At 40.4% G+C, this 17,741-nt stretch overlaps 1 protein-coding gene across 3 annotated transcripts in view; it reads left to right on the top strand.

The window, feature by feature from the left end:
• The window catches only part of LOC124262912, a 33,693-nt gene that overhangs the window by 287 nt on the left and 15,665 nt on the right, over window positions 1–17,741 (top strand). For 2 of the 3 annotated variants that reach the window (XM_046697510.1, XM_046697509.1), the window contains exons 2-11: window positions 206–1,192; window positions 5,076–5,268; window positions 5,954–6,069; window positions 6,683–6,872; window positions 8,637–8,779; window positions 9,088–9,235; window positions 9,570–9,701; window positions 12,915–13,046; window positions 13,531–13,625; window positions 13,912–14,105. In XM_046697510.1, the coding sequence (XP_046553466.1) occupies window positions 241–1,192; window positions 5,076–5,268; window positions 5,954–6,069; window positions 6,683–6,872; window positions 8,637–8,779; window positions 9,088–9,235; window positions 9,570–9,701; window positions 12,915–13,046; window positions 13,531–13,625; window positions 13,912–14,105 (2,295 nt within the window). In that variant the 5' untranslated portion in view covers window positions 206–240. Of the gene's footprint in view, window positions 1–203; window positions 1,193–5,075; window positions 5,269–5,953; window positions 6,070–6,682; window positions 6,873–8,636; window positions 8,780–9,087; window positions 9,236–9,569; window positions 9,702–12,914; window positions 13,047–13,530; window positions 13,626–13,911; window positions 14,106–17,741 lie in introns of all 3 variants that reach the window. The other variant, XM_046697508.1, reaches the window with a different exon arrangement.

Below are 17,741 nucleotides of genomic sequence, written 5' to 3'. Positions count from 1 at the left end.
GTGAACAGTCACTAAGTTGTGAAGCCGAGAGGAAAAAATATAAAAAAATGGAAAAAGGGCCAAACATAATATTGTATAGTCACCTAAAACCTGTGGCATTATATTATAAGTGACCGCGACCATATGTACTCTTGGCTTGACTCAAAAGATTAAACATTATGGTTATACACCACATTTATACTGTTTCTGTATTTGTCTTATCCAGAGACAGTCTGAAGGTGAACTGAAAGCAGTTTAAACATGGAGAATGAAGACGAGGATGTGCTCTCGTTGCTGCATTTGCGGGAACATCGCAAGGCATTTGTCAGGATGGTGTCATGGGAGATTGGGAATAAATCTCAAGGACTGCAAAACAGGATGAAGTCCAAAAATTCTGACTCGGAAACTGATTCAGAAACTAGTGACATCGATATTGACTGGGACAGTGACAGCAGCGAGGGAGAATATTTCTCAGCTGAGGAAACAATTGAAACTAACATGGACAAGTTAGTTGCAAACAATAAAAGCAAAGAAAAGACAGGAATGGAAGTATTACTAGATGAATCAAGCATGGAAGTGCATGTACCTAAGCCTGAGCATCACAGGGCTCTTAGCAAGAGACAGAAACGCAGGAAGAGGGAGCGCATACGTGAAGACATGATGTTAGCCATTCCCTTTAGGAATGTTGAAAACCTTGATTTTGATTGTCTGAACTTGGAAGATGAGTTGGAAGTGCCTGTTCAAAGGAAACTACCAAGTTTGGTGGAGAGGTGTATGAAGACATTGTGGAAGTTCAACTTGGTGGGATCTGGAGGTACAAGTGTTTCACGACAAACTGATCTTCCTGCGGTGATGCAGCGTGAATTGTTTTTGTGGAGATCAACACAACACAGAGCAACTTCCCAACTGACGTGGCTGTACCGGTTGTTAGGCCACGGAGAGGAATTCTTAAACAGACCATATTCATGTTACCTGAAAGAGTTAAAACAAGTCTCAGATATGGAAGGTGCAAGCGACTTTGTGTTAGAAAGGGCAACTCGCACTGTGTGGAACCATAAAGTTCTGGGTTATGAGGAGTCTCAGAACTTGATGGTGTACAATGGGACAGAGGCTTCTGCTTGGCTGCCCTATACCTACATGAACAATTCAGAATATGGAGCATTCTGGAATGATAACGCATATCAGTGGAAATACCCGACTCAGCTGTTGTCAGGTAAAAGTAGATGTTTGAATCTGCATGTACACATCCTTGTTTGTTATGTACTGTCTGGACATTGTATTGTAATTATATCCTTGACCACTTACTTACTATAGCTTTGTTGCGAGTGAGTTTAGTTTTATGCTGCACTCAGCAATATTCCAGCTATATGGCGGTGGTCTGTAAATAGGCCTTTCTGGACCAGACAATCCAGTGATCAACAGCATGAGCATCGATCTATGCAATTGGGAGCCGATGACCCGTGCCAACCAAGTCAGCAAGCCTGACCACCCAATCCCGCTAGTCGCCTCTTAAGACACGCATGGGTTACTGAAGATCAGTTTTTACCTGGATCTTCAAGGATCAGCTTTGTTGTGAAACCATCAGGTACAGACATGGTGCTGAGAGACCCAATGGTCATAATCAGAGTGACCCTCATTTTGGAATTCTCCTCCAGCAAAAATCAGCACATCTTTCATTTTCCTGTGTATCTATATTCTTTTTTCATAGCTTGAGCTTCATGTTCATACGAGAAGTGGTCTCAGTATCTCAAAAGTTCTTTACGCCATAGTAACAAATTGACATGATGGTTACTTTCCGAGTGCTAAGAGCTGTTATAGTTCAATTCTACTTCTGACAGCGATTTAGTAGTGAATGGGTGAAAAGCATTTGTCATGACACATTGGTGATATGATACATAGTTGGTAATAATTAAAGGTCACATGCAACGTAAAACACAACTTTGCAGATTCTGATACCTTTTCGGTATGGACATAGCGAAACAAATCGTCAAAAATGCAAATTCAACGTATAAAGTTGAAAAATAACGCGATGAAAAAAAACGCGCGAAATCGGAGTTCAAACGTTTCACTAATTTTCCCCAGACTTTTCTGGGGAATACGGGTTTCAACAGCTGGGCTGCGCTCATAGCACGTGCGCAAGTAAATAGGTTCGCGCAGCTTGGAAGCGGCTTGTCGTGTGAATACTCGGCGAAGGCTTTGGTGTGAGCTATTTTTCTAATGTTTTGTTGATATCTCACAGGCCCGAGCTTTTTATATGTTATGACAGTAAATAAACTGTTTATATAATTTCATTTGTCTATTTCACCACACGTTCTTCTTACCGAGTCACTTTCTCAGTTCGATACTTAAAAGCAATGTCATTATTTAGCGTTGACACAATTTCTAACTGTGATATAGATATGTCGTTGTCACAGACAAAACTCAATGTCTTGTTTTATTGACACCTGTGTGTCTACCTGCCTGTCTGCTAATGACAATATTCAATACACAACTGCGATCACTGACCACATGCAATTTGAACTTAACACCAATCAGGCTATACACCATAAACAAAACGCATTGATTTATGGCCCGAGTTCGGCTCTGTCACATTATGTTATTACACAGACAGGCAGGTGTGATACTTGAACACATGACATGTTATGATGTCTGTTGATTGCAAAATGTTATACACAAAAAATGAGCATGTATTTACAAAACCCAACAGCTCTATATATACACACACCATGAGCCGTGAATGCGGCATCTGCTAATGAACCAGCCGTTACACTTGAGTGCACACCCACCCGCTCTGACTGGGTTCGGTATCCCGGCTGCTTCGTTTCGAGGGAGGTAAACCCAAGTACAAAATATTGCACTTTTGATTTGCGATTATACGCTTATAATTTTGTTTATTTGTTTTTTCATAATCAGCAATGCATATTATATGTCATGAAGAAGTGATAATTGTGTTTTAATTATGTTTGATTTTTTGGTTGCATGTGACCTTTAAGGGTACGTGATGTAAAATACATATATTTCTGCAACATGATCAGTTGCTAATGAGGCAGTCAGTTACTGCTCATCTAGTAGTTTAAACAATTGGACCTTTGATGTTGTCAGTGATTGGACCTGTGTCAGTGTTTGGTCCTGTGTCAGTGATTGGACCTGTGTCAGTGATTGGACCCGTGTCAGTGATTGGTCCCGTGTCAGTGATTGGTCCCGTGCCAGTGATTGGTCCTGTGCCAGTGATTGGTCCTGTGTCAGTGATTGGTGTCAGTGATTGGTCCTGTGTCAGTGATTGGTCCTGTGTCAGTGATTGGTCCTGTGTCAGTGATTGGATCTGTGTCAGTGATTGGACCTGTGTCAGTGATTGGTCTGTGTCAGTGATTGGACCTGTGTCAGTGATTGGTCCTGTGTCAGTGATTGGTCCTGTGTCAGTGATTGGATCTGTGTCAGTGATTGGTCCTGTGTCAGTGATTGATTGGATCCTGTGTCAGTGATTGGACCTGTGTCAGTGATTGGTCCTGTGTCAGTGATTGGATCTGTGTCAGTGATTGGTCCTGTGTCAGTGATTGGTCCTGTGTCAGTGATTGGACCTGTGTCAGTGATTGGATCTGTGTCAGTGATTGGTCCTGTGTCAGTGATTGGACCTGTGTTAATCATTGGATGTTTGATGGTGTTAATCATTGGATGTTTGATGGTGTCAATCATTGGATGATTGATGGTGTTAATCATTGGATGTTTGATGGTGTAAATAATTGGACGTTTGATAGTGTTAACCATTGCACCTTTGTCAGTGATTGGTCCTGTGTCAGTGATTGGACCAGTGTCAGTGATTGGTGTCAATCATTGGATGTTTGATGGTGTCAATCATTTAATGTTTGATGTTGTTTAATGGTTATTGGATGTTTGATGGATGTTTGAAGAGTCAATCATGGATGTTTGATGATGTCATTGATGTTTTGATCATTGGATTGGACATTTGATGGTGTTAATCATTGGATGTTTGATGGTGTAAAATCATTGAATGTGTTAATCATTGATGTTTGACAGTGTCAATCACTTGATGTTTGATGGTGTCAATCATTGGCCATGTGATGGTGTCAATCATTGGACATTTGATCGTGTCAATCATTGGATGTTTGATGGTGTCAATAATTGGATGTTTGATGGTGTTAATAATTGGACATTTGATGTTGTAAATCGTTGGATGTTTAATGGTGTTAATGATTGGATGTTGAAGGTGTCAATCATTGGATGTTTGAATGAGTCAATCATTGGAAGTTTGATGGTGTTAATCATTGGATGTTTGTGTGTGTCAATCATTGGATGTTTGATGGTGTCAATCATTGGATGTTTGATGGTGTTAATCATTGGATGTTTGATGGTGTTAACCATTAGATATTTGATGGTGTTAATTATTGGGCGTTTGATGGTGTTAACCATTGGATGTTTGATGGTGTTAATCATTGGATGTTTGATGGTGTTAATCGTTGGATATTTCATGGTGTTAATCATTGGATGTTTGATGGTGTTAATCAATTGATATTTAATGGTGTCAATCATTGGATGTTTGATGGTGTTAATCATTGGATGTTTGATGATGTCAGTGATTGGTCCTTTGATGATATCAGTGATTGGTCCTTTAATGATGTCAGTGATTGGTCCTTTGATTATGTCAGTGATTGGTCCTTTGATGATGTCAGTGATTGGTCCTTTGATGATGTCAGTGATTGGTCCTTTGATGATGTCAGTGATTGGTCCTTTGATGATGTCAGTGATTGGTCCTATTATGCTCCAAATTAGTTCAGACAAGTGATGATGGCTGTAGAAGATGACTTTGTGCAATAATTTTATTTTGTTGTAAAACATAAATTATTGATTCTTGGCATGACAGTTTCTTGAAAATTGTTGAATGATATAGGAACTGATGATTGCCTGGTGGACCTGTGGCTGCTTGTTCATATATGGTTCTTTTAAACCACAGTTTTGGTGGTGTAAAGTGATGATGATGTTTTCCAGGTGTATCAAGTGTGTTAGATCTAATGCTGCCTCAGGGTGGAGTGTTGCCACATACTTTCTACCATGATGATGATGATGATGATGTTTTCCAGGTGTATCAAGTGTGTTAGATCTAATGCTGCCTCAGGGTGGAGTGTTGCCACATACTGCCATGGCCAAGTCTGCCATATCTACCAAGTCTACCAAATCTGACAAATGTGTGAAGTCTACCACATCTTGCATGGCGATTGAAAACAAGAGAACGGTCGCTCACCTGAGGCAGATCGAGGAATCTCTGAGCCAAAGGTATGCATCTGATGATATGGTTTGCGATGACAGTAATTTATTCACCCCATAGCTGTACATCTGAAAAAGTTGTACCATTGATGTGTCCTGCCTTGAATACTGCTGGAATATTGCTATAGCCTCATGAGCTCCCTCCTGCCAAAATCCAGTAAAACTGAAAGATCTGTTTACCTGGGTGAGTAGGTATCTCATCAAAAGAATTTTGGAAGAAATTGGTCTGTATGATGAATTGTAAATATCTATGTATAAACTAACTGATTGTTTGTCCTTAAGTTTGGTGTAATTACTGAAGAGATTACTGAGACACGCGCAGGTGTGTGTGTGTGTGTGTGAAGAAATGGTATTTTTCAATATTGGCCAGCTTTGCATTCAAGCACCAGAAGCTGAAATGATGACATAAATCCTCCTGGGGTATCATGGAAGAAGCTGAAATGGCATAGGTCCCAATGATCCCCAGAGAGTTGGCCCAGCTTTGGTTTGGGTGACTTATAGACTTTGTTATAAACTGTTGAAAATAATATTATTATGTAAACATATGTATGACAAATTTGTTTTAAATTTGACTTGTGTGAACTTGTGTACATGCATAAACTTGGTCTCATCAGTATATGGCTGAAATAATACTGATGCTACACTAAATTTGGACTCAATCCTAATTCTGTCAGAGTATGATGTTGTGTGGCAGGTACCCCCAGGTGGTGAAGTATGTCGTGAAGGAGGCGGTACCCTACACACTGTGGGCCAGGGGAGATATTGGGCTGGCCCTGCAACATTTCCTCAGCCTGTCTAAACAGGCCTCAGGTAGGGGTCTCTAACACATTGACAACAATGCAGCAATTTCCCTGTATCTGCTTCGGGTGGTGGGGTGACCTAGCGATTGAAGCGTCTGCTCATCACCTGGGTACAATGTGTGAAGCCAAATTTCTGGTGTCCCCTGTCCTGATATTGCTGGAATATTGCTACTCTTACGAAGAAGATCAATTCTAACCTGGCTCTTTACGGGTTACATTTTGCTGTGGGGAAGTGTAAAATTTAAGATGACAGTGTCACTCACTCACTCACTCGCTCGCTCACCTGTTACAAAGTCATTTCAAGGAAAATGTGAAACAAGCTTAATTGCAACACTGAAAACTGTTTTGCCACACAGATAGTTTGTGTTTGGTAGAACATTGCTCAGGTCAGTGTTCCACAATGTGATCTCAGCAGCGTGCCTATAATAAGCCAATGTTGAAGTTATTGAAATACAACTGTATTAGCAATATTGTCACTTTGTTGAACTTGGTGCGGAATACAAATATTTTACAAATCATAAATCTCTTTATCATGTTAAATCAAAGCAGCTTAAATGGTCCCCAATATCAAAACACAAATGTGTTTTGCTCTAAGCATTTGCATTTGCAGGTTATATTTGCAGGTTATCGCCGAGCAATGTATCTGAGTGAAGGAGCTCGACTGTGTGCATTTGTTGGGGAGACAGAGATGGCGCGAGACTTCTATAAGGAGTCAGCAGAGGCTTTGATTGGTAGAGTAAAGGGAGGTAACCAAGATGAGCAGGAGGTCAAGACACAGAGGTTTCTACTGATGACAAACTTGTATGACCAAGGGTGGGTGATATAGTGTTAATCTGAACGGTACTTCTGTGTTAACTCATGTGATATTACAACTAACTGCATATGGTAGTGACATCGTTTATGTCTTGGTGATATCCTGCTTGTGTTGGTGATCTCATTTATGTATCTGAATGGTGATATCCTGCATATGGTAGTGACATCATTTATGTCTTCATGATCCCATTTATGTATCCGGTGATATATCTTGGTGATATCCTGCATGTGCTGCAATATCATTTATGTGTTTATATCTTGCATGTGTTGTGATATATGGTATATCATTTATGTATTGGGGATATCCTGCATATGTTGGTTATTTCATTTATGTATTGCTGATAGCCTTAATGTGTTTGTGATATTCTGCATATGGTAGCGACATCGTTTATGTCTTGGTGATATCCTGCTTGTGTTATTGATGTCATTTATTATTGGTGATATCTTGCATGTGTTGGTGATATCATTTATGTATTGGTAATATCCTGCATATGGTAGTGATATCATTTATGTCTTGGTTATATCCTGCATGTGTTGTGATATAATTTATTTATTGGTGATGTCCTGCATGTATTGATGATATCATTTATGTATTGGTGATATCCTGCATATGTTTGTTGCATTTGTGGTATCTTAAATGCATTGGTGATGTGAATAAGATGTTGATGTCAGTTGTGAGTTGGGGATATTGTGTGCCTGTTAGTGTCTTCTTTGAGTGGCATTTTAGAAGTTGGAGGTAAGATAGAACAAGTATATATGTTTTCACAATACAAGAACCTGTATCGAAACGTCGTGCACTAGAATAAAACAAGTTGTCATCCATATATACTTGTTCTATTCACCTGTTAGTGATATCACCCATATGTTGGTAATATCATCCATATGTTAGTGATATCATGCATATGTTTGGTGATATCATCCATATGTTAGCAATATCATGCATATGTTTGTGATATCATCCATATGTTTGTGATATCATACATATGTTAGTGACATCATGCATACGTTGGTGATATCATTCATATGTTGGTGATATCATGCATATGTTGGTGATATCATAATATGCTAGTGATATCATGCATATGTTTGGCAATATCATCCATATGTTAGCAATATCATGCATATGTTTGTGATATCATCCATATGTTTGTGATATCATACATATGTTAGTGATATCATGCATACGTCGGTGATATCATTCATATGTTGGTGATATCATGCATATGCTGGTGATATTATCCATATGTTAGTGATAATTTTTATATCATCGTATGTTAGTGATATTGCCCATACGTTGGTGATATCATCCATATGTTAGTGATATCATCTATGTGTTAGTTAAATCATCTGTGTTAGTGATATCATCCATATGTTAGTGATATCATCATATGTTAGTGATATTGCTCATACGTTGCTGATATCATCTATGTGTTAGTGATATCACCCATATGTTAGTGATATCATCTATGTGTTAGTTAAATCATCTATGTGTTAGTGATATCATCCATATGTTAGTGATATCATTGTATGTTAGTGATATTGCCCATACGTTGGTGATATCATCCATATGTTAGTGATATCATCTATGTGTTAGTTAAATCATCTATGTGTTAGTGATATCATCCATATGTTAGTGATATCATCATATGTTAGTGATATTGCCCATACGTTGGTGATATCATCTATGTGTTAGTGATATCATCTATGTGTTAGTGATATCATTTGTGTGTTAATTATATCTATGATGCATGTCCATGTCCCCAGGCCGATGACAGAAGAGAAGGGAGAGAAGGCATCCTCCTCATGGTCAGCAACACTGCAACACACAACGACAGCGCAGCATTCAACCATTCTCCGAGCAGTCGAATCTCACTTTTGCTTTCACTCAGGAACAAACGGAAGACAGGGTACATATATGGGATTACCCTCCTGTTCAAATCACTGTTAAACTCAACCATGATGATACATTTGACAAGGCTCTCAGTTAAATGTCTAAGACCCTGGCATAGTCCTTGCTCTGAAGTTTTACACAAGTTATTGTCAAGACAGTTTGATTGTACTGATATTCTTTTTAAATTCTTAACAAAAATCCAGGCATTTTTACAGCTGTTTGAACCATATGCATGTTATTTGCATCCATTTCAATTTTATGCATGACAGGATTTTGTATCCAATAAAACCATGGTGATATGTTACACAAAGGTTTTTCATGCAGATGTCGACATGGTGCGTCATCTGAGTGAAGGCCTGTGTTGGATCAAGTCTCTCAGGGGCCAATGTCCCGCACTACTGCAACATCAGGTTGTGTTGGAGGCTTGGTTGGGACAGACAACAGATGCCTACACCTCCCTGAGACGCACTAGGTAACTCCTTCTCTCATTGTGTTTGATAATTCACTAATAATGCTCTCAGCCTCTAATGTAACTCAAATGCTGAAGTACTTTGGCCTTAAAAACCAAGATCTATTCATTGTTCTTTTTGGGTAGCCTAGTGGTTAAAGCATCCACTCGTCACGATGAGGACCTGGGTTCGATTCCCCAAATGGTTACAATGTGTGAAGCCCGTTTCTGGTGTCCCCCTGCCGTGATATTGCCGGAATATTGCTAAGAGCAGTGTAAAATCATACTCACTCATCCTTCTGTTGTTATATTGAGGTTATCTGTTGTTATATTGAGGTGATCCATCTCTGTGTTTCAGAACAGATGCCATGTGGTCCTGTGGGGAGGAGGTGAACATCTTCGTGATGGCATGGGTCAAGGCCGTTCCTCCTCCACCCTTGAGGGTGGTATGGCGGACCCAGCTTGGACACATGCGACTTGTTTTGGGGCAGTATGTGTTCCATCTTTTCACTCACTTACAACTAGGGGGGTATCATAGCCCAGTGCACCAGTGTGAAGCAGCTTGTGATTGCAGGCTTTTCTGCATCAATCCAGTGCTACTGGTTTCTAACTAAGTCGTGAACATCTCTGACCTGAATTTGAAATGAATTTGAATTAATCTTATTTGAATTTGAAAAAGACAATAAACCCTATCTCCCTTAAGATGCACCCTGGGTGCTAAGAAACTGCCAAAGGGGACTGCTTATTAAAACTATGCAAAGCATGATTAGTTTGTTTTCAGACATCAAGTGCTACTGTAAATGACAATGAAGCTTAAAGAACCACTAAACTTTGTTTTTTGTTACTCTTTTAACCATTACATATGAAAGATTTGTGGTTAGTCTTATGCGGAACACCAAATTTATTCTTTAAAAACTTGTGGTTAATTAATACCGAGCGATTAAAAGTGGCCAAAAAGTCGTCTGCTTCCCTCTCGCCCGCCAACGAAACCACAGACAGGTTACGTAACTCTGTCGCCAGAGCACTGCAGTGACGTCATATGAGGAAGGATTTTCAGTTAGTTGTATAGAAAATGTGTAGCACGCTCATCATTTTGATGATTTCTCGACATCAACGACGACATGCCGAATCGTTGCTTTGTCGTCAATTGCTCCTAGGGTCGGGCGATGGTGTCCCCATGCACAGATTTCCACAGGACCCCGCAGTTAAGTGCTAAATGGGTTATGTTTGTGAGTGCGAAGCGGCGTTGTGGAAGCCTGAAGCGATATCTTACTTGTGTTCAGATCGCTTCACGGAAGTTAAAGAATCAAAACTACTTACTAGTTGTAGTAAAATATGTATATGATTGATGACCATGAAGATTTTCTATGACACAACTTGTAACATAACGATTTCTTCCTCGGAAGTGAGGTTGTGGTCGAAGTAACAATAATATTGTAAGTAGTATTATATTGACACCCACCTGCGGCTGCTACAAGAGAAATTGTTATGATATGCACGCTATGTCATGCAAAATCCTATTGCCCATCAATAAAATACATATTTACTACCAGTAGAAAGTAGTTTTGATTTTGTAACTTTCGGTGAAAACAAACCTAAATACCATTTATCCTCAGACTGGCGGATGTTCCGACGACAGCCATTTTTTAAAAAATAAAAAATCTGTTAGAATTAATGAGATTATAGTTTGTTTTCATCAAGTTAGAAAATCAAGACTACTTTCTACTCGTTGTTAAATATGTATTGGAATCATAACCAAACGGATTTTGCATGACACAACTTATAACATAACGATTTCTTCCACGGCGGCGAGGTGGGGTCGAAGTCACAATACTGCTTGCGATAAATTTCTTGCTACATTCCCATGGTTAATGTCCACTCACCAGTATGTAGATACTAGTCAGTAATGTGCGCTCTTTATATTTGGTCTTATAATCCTAATTAGTTTATTATCACACTTGTATGCATTTTGAAACTAAATAAAAGCAGACGATCTGCTGATACTTATAGTGAATTTATAACAGAACTGTAATATCTAGACATTTTATAGTTTGCCAATGTGAATCATAATTCGCACACACACCCTAGTGCATGTTGTCTGTCTCATTACACTTCACGGCGAAAACAATGATTCTGTTGAATGCTCACGACAAATGAATAAAACAAAATGCAAATATTAAAATTAAAACAGATTAAAGTTATAGGAACAATATCAGGCCATTACCTTGTTCGAGGAATGTATCCATCAATATCCACAAAACTGTTCCAAATGATGTGTCTTTTAACAGTTCAATATACGAAAAAGTGATAAATCTTTTCAGGTATTGGTGTATGGTCTCATTGGTCACCCAAGATAGCACACCTGGCAACTAATTGCATAATGTCCGCCTTTCTTTAAAAACAGTAAGTTAGTTAGCCAATAATGGGCAATCATTCAATGTATTGCCGGTTAATCCTTTGAAAGAAGGGCGTTGTTTTACTATATGAACACCGACCACGACAGAGTGTATTCAGTATAGATTAGTAAATCTACATACATAAACACTACCTTTTGACAATTCCGCTGTGTAAGATAAAAGTAATTAATCAATCAGCGTGTTATCGGTTAATCCTTTGATCGATGTTTATAATGTTGAATATTTACTCAGACACAAGAAATGCCAAATGGGAACCTTTGTCGGGTAATCTAAGTGTGTTACCACTAATTATACCTGTTATAAATTCATTAACTGACCATCAAGTGAATGATGACAAATAACATGTGTAGGTTTATACCACCTAACACGGGTTAAAGCGAGGGAGTATTAATTGCTGTATTGCATGTGAAAACTTATGGGCCGACACTGTTTTGAGAATACAAACAGATTTTTACATGACATGATTAAATATCGAGGTAAAACAACACAGAAATGGGATCAATTTGGATCAGTCATTATACAAATAGGGCCTAACGACACCAATCGATTTTGACAGAATCGTCTATGAAAACAAGTTGTAACTTTCGGAAACTAGGCAAAGCAGGAGACAAAATTAAATGCCAGTAGATTGTGAGAACATATAGCTTTCATTTTCCACAACAATTGTCCGCGATTTCAGGTTTATACAAGCCTGTAAACACGATAATTTTACCCCTAAAATGTAGATGAATTCTGCATCGGCTCTCAAAGCTATTCCTCATATGACGTCACAGAGGCGCGCCGCTCTGATTGGTTGAAATTTCGTTCGCGGGTAAGAATTGTGCACTGTTGTCAAAAAGGTCGATTTAAGTCAATTAAAGGTCGAAATGAGTAGTTTTAATGAGGGGTTTCATTTATAACGATGCCAGTTAGTGATTTATGTATTTGTACCCCCTAGGGTTTATGTGACCTTTAAACTCTTTTGATAAGGGTTCAGGTAACCACACACCCTTTCTGTCTTGTTTTCTTCAGTAAACGTTTCTGAGATATACATCAGAAAATAAGGACTGTCAATTTTAGTGTCAACCTATTAAGGGGTTTATAATGATTGACTGGTTTAAACCATCTGATGCCCTCAGAATGGTCTGTTTTATCTGGTATTCATACTGATTATGTGAATCGATTTTCATGGTATATATCAAGTGTTTGTGACTTTAGCTCAATCTTTCAAACATCTATGACAAGATGTCTGACACAAAACCTTCAGTGTAGTAACAATATTTTCTGTTTTAATCTGATCTTTTCAGACAATGTTATGAAGCAGATTTCATAGCACAATCAAACCTGCATCTACATTTGACAGCAGACGGCTTCCTGTCAGGTGACCTCCAGATGCTGCTGCCACCAATCAGGGCCATTCACCTGGATCCTTACACAGGGCAAGTGATGGGTGTACTCTCCTATAAATATGTCAAGTATGGACTGAAGAAATGACTAGGCATTTTAGACTTTGGATTTCTGGAGTATTTTTGCTTCTAGGTCTGATTCTATTCAGATCAGTAGTTCACTCGTTCTATCCCCTGTCCACTGTCCCATGTTGTGACAGTGCGTATTTTTCACTGTCCACTTATTCCTGTCTCAATCCACTGTCCCCAAGGTAATATCTTTCTTCCAGTATTTATGTATTCAAGCCTCTATCGACCATTCTTCAGGTATAATTTTTTGTTGTTGTGTTGTGTGTGTGTAGCCTTGTGGTTAAAGCATTCACTTGTCACACCGAAGACCAGAGTTCGATTCCTCACTTGTTTACAATGTGTGAAGCCAATTTCTGGTCTCCCCTGCTATTGCTGGGATATTGCTAAAAGCGGCGTAAAACTGAACTCACTCACTCAGATATAACAACAAGTAATCTCTGTGTTCCAGTGTTCCTGTGTTCAAGCCTCTGTCTGGAGTTCCTGAACCCTGGCACTCCCTCAACTTCTGCAGTCTGTTTTTTTCAGAGCTCCCCAAATACAATGGTAATGTGTTTAATTTGTATTGACCGATGTATATGATGTATTGACCGATGTATATGATGTATTGACCGATGTATATGATGTATTGACCGATGTATATGATGTCAATCACATGATTTTCTTGTCCAGATTCATATATTAACTGACCACCATTACATAGATAGCACATTGCTGAGTGCACCAATGCAAAACATGCAAGCACACATTTAGATACTGAGACAAATACGCGCAGGCAGGTACATGGTTACGTTTGGATCCATACATTTGATCTTTGACCTTATACTTGCAGGTGGATTTGTTGCTCCTACCTTGGTGCAGCTGTACCAAGATGAAAGCGGAAACTCGGTACATTTTTCTTGTAAAACTATTGCCACAGTGGTAACTGATATACCTTTGCACAGCTTAACATTCGTCTGGACCACAGCTGATGGCAATCGCCGAAAACTGGACCTTTTCCCAAAACTGAGGAAAAAAGTGAGAGATGTAAGTAACTTGAACAGTTTGCAAGGATTATTGTCTGTGGTTGATTGCTTTGCTGGCTTGGGGCTGTGGAGTAGCCTAGTGGTTAAAGCATTGGCTTGTCACGCTGAAGCCCCAGGTTCGATTCCCCACATGTGAAGCCCATGTGTTCCACGCTGTGATATAGCTGGAATATTGCTAAAAGCGGCCTAAAACCCAAATCACTCACTCACTCACTTTGCTGGGTTTGTTTGTGTATTTGTAGTTTAGCGCTGCACCAGTAATTCTCTGTATGACAGCAGTCTGTCAATAATCATGTTTAGACGCGAATCTAGTGATTGACATCATGAGCATCAATGTATGCAATTTGAATCAGCAAGCCTGACCACCTTGATCCTGCTGGTCACCTCTTACGAAGAGGACAGATTCGAACCTGGATCTTTACGGGGTACACTTTGCTGTGGGGAAGTGCAAAATTTAAGATGACAGTGTCTTATCACACTCACTCACTCACCCACTCAAACACCCACCCACTCACTCACTCACTTTTCACTCCTGAAACATTCGTAAAAATACTAATTCTTTTTTATATATTCCTCCTTGGGGTACTTATAAGCATTTAAATGTCCATTTAAATTCCCTACGACAGTTGTAACAATATTTGAATAAAAATAGTTACAAAACAAAAACTACGTTTTGTCTTGTGAGACCACCCTTACAGGGCCCTCCGGCCCCTTACAGCCAAGAGCAGGTAACTCTAGACCGTAACCTCGTACCTCACTTTCCATGCTGTCGTTTACCGGCACGACGTGGGTCCATTTCAAGGAGGTTTCTTTTCCCTGCGCAAAATTATGAGTGTGTCAGAAACAGCAACTGTATGTATGGTTCTCTTTTTTCTCTGCATGGGCGATTTGGAGGCTTGTTCTGAACTTTTTCATTCATAATTTCTAGTTGTAACTTGGTACCTGTCGTGGTCGGCTCGCCGGGTGCGTGTCAAGATGGCGGACAGGTCCCTTCGCTAGCCTCCCTGTTCATTGGTTTCCCGTGTGGTTTTTCAATGTTACAGGTGGTTATAGTAATTTTTATTTATATGTTGTTACATGTAGGGCGTTTCCACTGCTAGCATTTTCTATCTTACGCTAAAAGTCGTAATTGTTAGTTATGTTGCAGTGCGTATTATGGTTATTGTCAACTGTATGCTACGTTGTCGCATTAGTTGTGTCGCCCATGCGTGTTTTTTTCATACAGTGGACTCTGTCAATACCGGCCTCTCTTAACACCGGCACTCTGTCTACATCGGCACAAAGTTTCAGTCCCGGCAGAAATGCACGTTATTATCATTAAGAAACTTCTGTAAACATCGGCATCTGTCTATTCAGGATATCGGCATTGTTTTTCAGTCCCAACGAACAAGTTGTTATGAAAACGAATCTGTAAAAACCGGCACATGAAAGACGGCGTAACCCTTTGATGCAATTTGGTCCAAATGATGTAACAACACAATTCGCTGTGACTCGAGATTATTCAGAAGCGGGGAAGTGTTAATCAGTATCCTGTTAATCAGTGAGTGATGCGTAACACTTACCCAGAGTAATTAATACATGTAGTGGGCAGTTTGACTGTATAAACAAGCAAGTGTTTACATTTTGTTGATTCGCTGGTATTGACTCGAGATTATTCAGAAAGCGGGGAAGTATCAATCAGTTTCTTGTTAATTAGTGAGTGTGCGTGTCACTTACATAGAAGCGAATCGTTTGATTCGCGTGTATCGTTCGAAAGCTCTGAACATCAACAATATCACTGTACTCTTGCCGAGAGTATTTTCACATTTGTAAGAAGCGATTTTATTGGATAAAGAGTGGTTTCTGGCGCTTTTTCACTACACTTTGCTTATAAGGGTGCGTGATTGGTCAAAATCAGACCATTGACCTAAGCAGCCAATCATATTATGGAAATGGATACCGTCCTCGTAAAAAGCGAAAAGTTTTAGATTAAGGCGAAAGTTTTGGGTAAAATAATGCTATTCTGAACATATTAAGAAAGACATCGCTACCTATACGTAAATCATGGAACGTATTGGACATATCGTGCTAGGTTATGGCCTATGACAAAAATGCTTCACGCATATATTTTCACATTAAGCATTGTGTGAAAGCCGAGATGTAACTTGTCAGTGACTTGACTTACACAAATTTTATATGTACGTTTGACAACTTTTATGAATGTTATTGTTGATTTCAATTTATTTAATGATTTCCTCGATGTTTGAAACATCGTTACTTTGCTCTTTGACAATGCTATTGTGGACCCGCTGCCGAAGCATAAACAAGAATCGTTGTTTGCAATAACATTGCGAAAAATAGTTTATAATTTTAATTCTGCCGATAATATATGATCAGTTGAAATTTAATAAGAGATTTCAGACATTTTTATTTGATTTAAACAACATGAATGTGCATTCAGGCACTGCCTTGTTTCTTATTCAAACATCTTGTTAATGCTAAAGTGACAGTACGACAGCGAACTTCCGTGTGCGCAGGCGTCATAAGCGAACCTAGCTAAACCGGCACTCTGTCAAAACGGGCATTTTTACTTGGTCCCGACTGATGCTGGTATTGACAGAGTACACTGTATATGTATGTGTGTATGGGGTTGATTGCTGCACAGGTTTTTTACTTGTTGCAGTTTAAGTCCTGTACTTCGTGCCTCGCTGCCATTCCCGTCAGGGACACGCACGAGGTGTGTTTACGTTGCCTTATACAAACTGATCATGAGGAAGAGGGGTGTCCGGCGTGTGCCATTTTCACGCCTCAAACCATTAAGGCACGACGGGTGGACCGGCTGTTTTACAGCAACCTGCTTCGGGCGGGGGGTGATATCTGGGCTCAGGATCCCCCGTCCAAGCGTTCACACAAAAAAAAGGGGTCTACGGGAGCCGCTTCCCATACGGAGCCGGCTCCCAAAAGAGCTAAGGTTTCCAAGGAGGCTTCGTTGGAGAAAACTAATACATCTATATCTCAACCTGCTCCTGTCTCTGCCACCCCCCCTGATGTGTCGGCACCCGTTGTACCTGTTGACTCTTTAACGGCTTTGTTTCAGGAACAGATGTCGTCAATGAAATCTCTGATCGATACGGCGTTGGCTGGGTGCCGGTTGTCGGGGGACGATCTGACACATCTGGGGGGGTTGGCTGCGGCCCCAGCTCCGGCTTGGAGAACGCGCCTCCCCCCGGGCAGCTTGATCCCGGCTTCGGCCGTGGGGATAGCGTGCCCTCGGCACCCGGTGCTGGCCTAGCTTCACGCTCAGGTCCGTCACAGGTGCCTGGCGCCGGCGATGCAGGGTTACCCCTGTCTTCGCCTGGTGCCCTGACTGGCGGTCGCCTAAGCGCCGACCAACTCGGGGATACCTCGGCGCCTGGCAGCCAGTCTGGGTTGCCCGGGAAGCCTGTTGCGGCAGGTTCCTCTCGGGCGCCTCGGTGACCTGGTGCGGATTCCATCCGGCAGGGCGACTCGTTTCCTCTGGCGCCTCTTGACCTTTATAGTCTTTCTGGTTCAGCCTCTGGCGTATCCTCGGCGGTCTCTTTTTGTCCTTTTATTGCTCCAAGATCGAGAATGAGTATGGAAGGTGATCACGTGGGTGAGGACTGCGCATGCCACGTGC

The sequence above is a fragment of the Haliotis rubra genome, unplaced genomic scaffold (assembly GCF_003918875.1).
Source record: "Haliotis rubra isolate DU_JTF1 unplaced genomic scaffold, ASM391887v1 Scf86, whole genome shotgun sequence".
In the NCBI taxonomy this organism is placed as follows: domain Eukaryota; kingdom Metazoa; phylum Mollusca; class Gastropoda; order Lepetellida; family Haliotidae; genus Haliotis; species Haliotis rubra.
This window is presented reverse-complemented; position numbering and strand designations above follow the sequence as displayed.